Here is a 6,085-nt window from a genome sequence, read left to right on the forward strand (position 1 = left end):
AGATTTATTTATGTTTACAGAACTGGGGTACAGGCTAGAAGTATGAGGGGTGAAAGGATTCACCAGAGACAGAGTGGGGAGCAGAACAGGCAGATCCACTGAAATATACTGCTGAGGGGAGCAGCAGGTGGGTCAGGAGAGGTCTGCCCCACCATGTGGGTGAGCTCCCTGGCAGGGGGGTTGAACTTTGTGCTGCAGTGACTTCTGAGAGCTTCATAGTGCTGTGCTTTAACCTGTTGTGCCACCAGGGAGAGCCCAGAAAGAACATTTTTTTACCCTACACCTAAAAGAGTAGGTTATTAGATTTGTTTTTGTACAAAACAGATAATTTTTTGGTTAATTTACATTCATAATTAGTCTGTAGCAGGCCACTGCTGTTTCTTTATAGTCAGATGGGTTTTTTAAATATGTGAATATTTTTTATGCTTTTGGTTTTACTTACTTTCAGAAGTGGACTTAACAGGGAAAAGCTATAGATATACTTTAGTTGTATAGCCAAACTAAGATTGAAAGTAACTGATGTTTTTACTGTGAATTGTTCCATAGTTTCCTTAGCCCCCTTTCAAAAAAATTCCTCTCTTATCTTAAATAAAGAAATGTAACTTTTACAGGGTGACTGAAACGTTCTGTGGTGACAGCTGCCTGCTGATCAAGGTCATTTTTAGCTTGGTTTTGAATGCTAGTCAAAGATGATGAAATAAGCCCAGCTCTTAAGAATTCAATTGGCATTTATAGTGTGGTTTTTTTCAATACTTGTTGGACCACCCTGATTTCAGGACCTCCAACAGAAAAAATCAGGCATTTTGGGATTTACTTTTTTCTTGTGCTTCTTCTAAGTAGATTGAGAAATTGCATCATAACTTATTTCACCACTTAACTCATAAAAACATAATGAAGAGAATTTAAATTATCACCTCTTTTATGTGTATTTTGGAGACAATATTTTTATAGTCTGACCATCATTTTGATAAACTAAATTTTCACACTCATTAAAAATAATTATTTCATCTAAAATTACACAAAACTAATACAGATGTGACTTTTGGGATATATTCACATTAAAAAAGAGTCATAATCTTTCAATATATGATCCTTGATTGAATACTAGGTCAAAAAATATATTTTTCGTGGTGGGAGTTAATGACTACCTGTTGGGTAATATTATGAATTGTTTTAAGTATTTTTTAGCTATGAAGTAGTGGCTGATGAGGCTGGTGCTATTAGAAGTTGCTTTGAAGTGAAAATTTTTTCACTTTCAAAAAGGCTTAGCAAAAAAATTAAACTTACATATAAAAAGGCAGATAAACATTTCAAAACATTAATGAAGTTAGGTGATATGTATGGGTGTTCATTTTAACTATTTTGCATGCTTGAAAGATTTTAAAATACAAAGTTGTCAGGAATTACACTTGTGTATGTTTTAATCTGATTTGAATTCCTGTCTTTGACTCCTACTTAAGTTTTAGAAAGTACATGCTAATTAAATGAATTTGGAAAAAAGTTGTTCTTTTATAATATATCTATTGTGCTGTGTCAAGATTAGCTTCCTTTTTAAGCTGCAAGAGACTTTAAACCATATTTAAAAATAGAAGTAAAAGTTATTAGAGCAGCTCATGGATAAATGAACTTTTCTCTCTGGTGGGCATTTTCATTTGGTTTGATTGTGAAGATATAAAATAATCATTCTAAGAATTTTCAGCCTTTTTAGAGCTCACAAGAACCATTTTAGAGTTTAATCAGTTTGGTTCCATCACCACTGGTAAACAGTTTCTGAGGTGTACTGGGAAGAAACATTTTGTTCTAGTTAAATATATGCTGCCTCTTTTGTGAAGTCTCCTCTGAGCCTCCCCTTCCCCCTGGATAAAATCTGAGACTTCTGTTAAGGGAAATGTTAACCTTGTTATAAACTATGTTACTACTATTTTGCCCTCATATAGTTAAGTATTTTTTTAGAATATTGGGTTTAGATTTTGTTGGAGAACTGTTAAGTGTTCCCACAAGATTCCATATTTTGTTAATGTTGTACATTCTATCTTTGTCATAAAATTTGTATCTGAAGTTTTATTTAGAAAAAATGGACATCATATATGTTTGTGTGTGTTTAGAAACTATTCCTTAGTACATTATTTAAAGAACCAAATCATTTAGTGATAATCCCATAGGTGAGGGCCTTATTAGCACACAAGGAAGTTAGCATTAGATTCAGAAATTTTCTATAAATTTGCATTCAAGAGGAGGTGTTGTAGGGTAGGTGAATTGGTCCAGCTTTTGTGCATGTAGTCACTGGCCATCTCCTGCAGCGTTGATGGTTTTAATGCAGGCATTGGGGAGCATGGGTGAGGGCACCTGTTATTGTGGACACCTGGAGTATGAGTTTGTGTGTGGATGTGCAAGTGTGTGCACCTGTGCTGAGAGGTCAGGGGTATAAGGGTGACGTCATTCAAATAGAAGTTGGTTGGCTATGAGACAATGAGGACCAGAGAATTAAGACACCAGAGAGAGCCTAGAGAAAGAGTCAAGATTCGTTGGGGGCTGGGAGTCTTGGTTGTCTATCTCCTTGCATGCCAGCCTCCCTGCCTGGTGTTCCTGGTACCCTGAGAGAGCAGGAAAGCCAGAAAAATCCACCAAGGGCTCCTGAATTCTTATCTGCTTGCCTGAATCCATGGTGAGCCTGCTCTGTGCATGCTTGCACAACAGGTGCTTTCTTACTAGTCAAGAAAAGCCCAGAATTATGTTACTTAAGGGACTTGATTTGAAAGATACTGAGTTAAAAATGGACTTTTTAATTTAAAGGTTCACTTTTTAATATTTTTACTGTTTCCTCCTTTGTCCAAGCCAAAATGAATTTCTCTTATCTGAAGGTTTGGAAGAGGCTAACTGATATGAAGAAGATAATAAGTAAAGCTTTTTAGGTGAATTTCTTCATATTTGTAGAAATGGAAAATTGAATTTTAACACATTTAAGAACTTTACAAAATTACATAATTTTGTTTTACAGTTGAAAATTGAGAAAACCATGAAAGAAAAAGAGGAACTGTTGCAGTTAATTGCTGTTTTGGAGAAAGAAACAACACAACTTCGAGAACAAATTGGAAGACTGGAAAGAGAACTTAACCAGGAGAAAGAAAAATGTGACCAATTGCAAGCAGAGCAGAAGGTTAGTTTTTGTTTTTTAGTTAATTGTGTTTTATGAAATTAATTGGAATTGACAGTGTAGGGCTGGAAACCCATTTTTTTCAAGAATTGAATTCATTGAAGTGAGGAGAAAAAAAACCAAAACCACATTTTCAAAAAATAACATTTAGGTAAGTATAATAATGGGTTAAGTCTTACTAACTTCTGGCAGTTTTTATTATGTTGTAAATGGAAAAGAATTCAGATTATTGGTCTCAGGTTTGATGAGCTAGTCTGATAATTATAGATGTTTTACTTTTCAGAAATCAGAATTCAGTGAAGTAAGATGTATTAGGCAAAAATTTGAAATCTTTGTACAAATTAACCTAAAAATCACCTCTTTAAAATCGCATATTTTCTTCAGGTTAAGAAAAAGTGTAAAATAAAAACTGTTTGGCTTCATTAGAGATACAAATGGAATTCAGTAGTTGGAAACCAAACAAAAAGCAAACCACCTAGTCACTGACTTGTTTGTTTAAAATTTTCACAGAAAAAGTTTTTAGTTTTGACAAACTTACACAGATGGTGATAATGCATGCCACAATGTTAATTATAACTAGTTGGAAATGCTTAACTGCTTTGGCAGGATCGACTAATCTATTGTTATGTTGTCTTTTTTTCCTTACAAGACCTAGAACAGTTAATTAAATGTTAATTAAACCATTAGTGAGGTGATTTTTTTTTGTTGTTGTTTTGTTTTAAGATTTATTCATTTATTTAGACTTATAGAATTGGGGTAGAGGCCAGAGGTACAGGGACAGTTAGAGGCTTTACCAGAGACAGACCGGGGAGCAGAATAGGAAGATCAACGAAGTACACTGCTGAGGGAAGTAGCAGTAATGAAGCCTTCTTGAAAGCCCAAAAGGTAGGGGATTAGGGGGTCTTCCAGGTTGAATGTCTGGAGACCTGGGGAGAAAGAGATGCTTGAAAAGCTATGTTCTTCCCCCGCATACCTTGCCTTGTGCATCACTTACTTCTGGCTACATCTTGGTGATGTAGCAAGTATATACAGTTTTCTTGAGTTCTGTATGCCTTTGTAGCAAAGTAATCGAACCTGAGAAGAGTTTTCTGGAAACCTCTGAGTAGCCAGTCTTTTAGAAGCACAGATGATAATCTTGTTTTTGCCATGCAAACTTGAAGTATGAGGATGGGATCCTTGAAACCTATTTGTAGCTAGTTGGTCAGAAGTGCAGGTGACAGCCAACGTTTTAGGCCATTGTGTGAAGTGCAGAGTAGTCTTGGGGACACTGAGCCTTTAACTTGTGGAATCTGAATAGATAAGTGTCATAATTTAGTTGAATTCTCAGGTACTCTGCTGTTGCCTGAAAATTTCTTGTTTGTGTGGGTAAACATATTCTTGTACTTAACTAGAGTTGGGTTTAGAAATCCACACTGGTGTAAATTCTGCAAGCGTTCTCTTTGTCTGAAGAGTGCTATTTTGAGTTACCAAGCTATGTGTGTAATTTAAGTCTCATTACAAACGTGTTTTAAACCTTCTATAACTAGCCATTTTAGTTTAAAATATGTATGTATTCTCCTACACATTTTTTATTTTCTAAATCAAAGTTTATTTTTGTTTAGTTTATTTCAACTATATAATTTTTAAAAGTACAATTTATAACATTCAAAAAAGGGTCAATCAGATACCTGTCAGTTAAAAATGTGTTCCAAACTTTTTCTTTTTTTCTTTTTAAGATTTATTTATTTATACAGAACTGGGGTTTATAGGCCAGAGATGCAGAGGGTGAAAGGATTCATTAGAGACAGAGCTGGGAGCAGAACAGGAAGATTGAGGAAGTGTACTGCTGAGGGGAGTAGCGGGCGGGTTAGGAGAGGTCTGCCACACCATGTGCGCCATGTGGATCTCCTCCGGGGCATGTGGGAATCGAACTCATGCGAAGTGGCTTAAGATTCTTAGTGCTGTGCTTTAACCAGCTGCGCCACCAAGGAGGGCCCCAAACTTTTTCTTAATAAATTATATTTTTTATTTAAAGATTTATTATGCATACAGAACTGGTGTATGGCCAGAGATTCAGGGATGGTGAGAAGATTCACCAGAGACAGGGTGGGGAGCAGAACAGGCAGAGTGAGGAAGTACACTGCTTAGGGGAGCAGCGGGCAGGTCAGGAGAGGTCTGCCACGCCATGTGGTCACCTCCGGGTTGGGGGTCGAACTCATACTTAAGTGGTTTTAGCTTCTTAGTACTGTGCTTTAACCTGCTGTGCCACCAGGGAGGGCCAATAAATTAGTATTTTTATTTTTATCCATTCTGAGTCAGTTTTCAGAGAATCATATTTTAATTTTATTTTTTATTATAATAATTCATTTTTACATCATTTTGTGCCTTTTTCCATATCACTTTTGTAATTCCTGTGGAATTCCCGTTACCAGTTCACCCATGTGCCAGTTCACCCATGTGCCATCACTATAGTCCATTGCACTCCCAAACTCCCCACCCCCTCCATTTTTGATCCCATTCCGCCTTCTACCCCCATAAAATGTCTCTGGTATATAGTTGTTCATTATAATTATTATTTCTCTCCCCTCCCCCATCCTTTATGCTTCTGCTATGATAATTCATAGCAGAATATCATCTGGTATTTTTCTTTCTGGCTTATTTCACTAAGCATGATCCCTTCCAGCTCCATCCATGTTGCTGCAAAAGGCATGTGTTTATCTTTTTTTTTTTTTGTTATCACCAAGTAATATTACTTTGTGTATATGTACCACATCTTTTTAATCTAGTCATCTACTTTTGGGCATTCAGGTTGGTTCCATGTCTTTCCTATTATAAATAGAACAGCAATATGCTTTATTTACAGTTGGAAAAACATGGAAGCAGCCCAAATGCCCAAAAGTAGATGACTGGATAAAAAAGATGTGGTACATATATACAATGGAATATTACTCA

The 6,085-nt window shown here is 36.0% G+C and overlaps 1 protein-coding gene across 3 annotated transcripts in view; it reads left to right on the forward strand.

Annotated features, from left to right (window-relative positions):
* TAX1BP1 (Tax1 (human T-cell leukemia virus type I) binding protein 1) overlaps positions 1–6,085 on the forward strand; it is a 63,619-nt gene that overhangs the window by 27,083 nt on the left and 30,451 nt on the right. For all 3 annotated transcript variants that reach the window (XM_012720991.1, XM_012720993.1, XM_012720992.1), the window contains exon 5: positions 2,999–3,157. In XM_012720991.1, coding sequence (XP_012576445.1) covers positions 2,999–3,157 — 159 coding nt within the window. The remainder of the gene's footprint in view (positions 1–2,998; positions 3,158–6,085) is intronic.

Source organism: Condylura cristata, unplaced genomic scaffold (genome assembly GCF_000260355.1).
Source record: "Condylura cristata isolate star-nosed mole 26May11 unplaced genomic scaffold, ConCri1.0 scaffold00005, whole genome shotgun sequence".
In the NCBI taxonomy this organism is placed as follows: domain Eukaryota; kingdom Metazoa; phylum Chordata; class Mammalia; order Eulipotyphla; family Talpidae; genus Condylura; species Condylura cristata.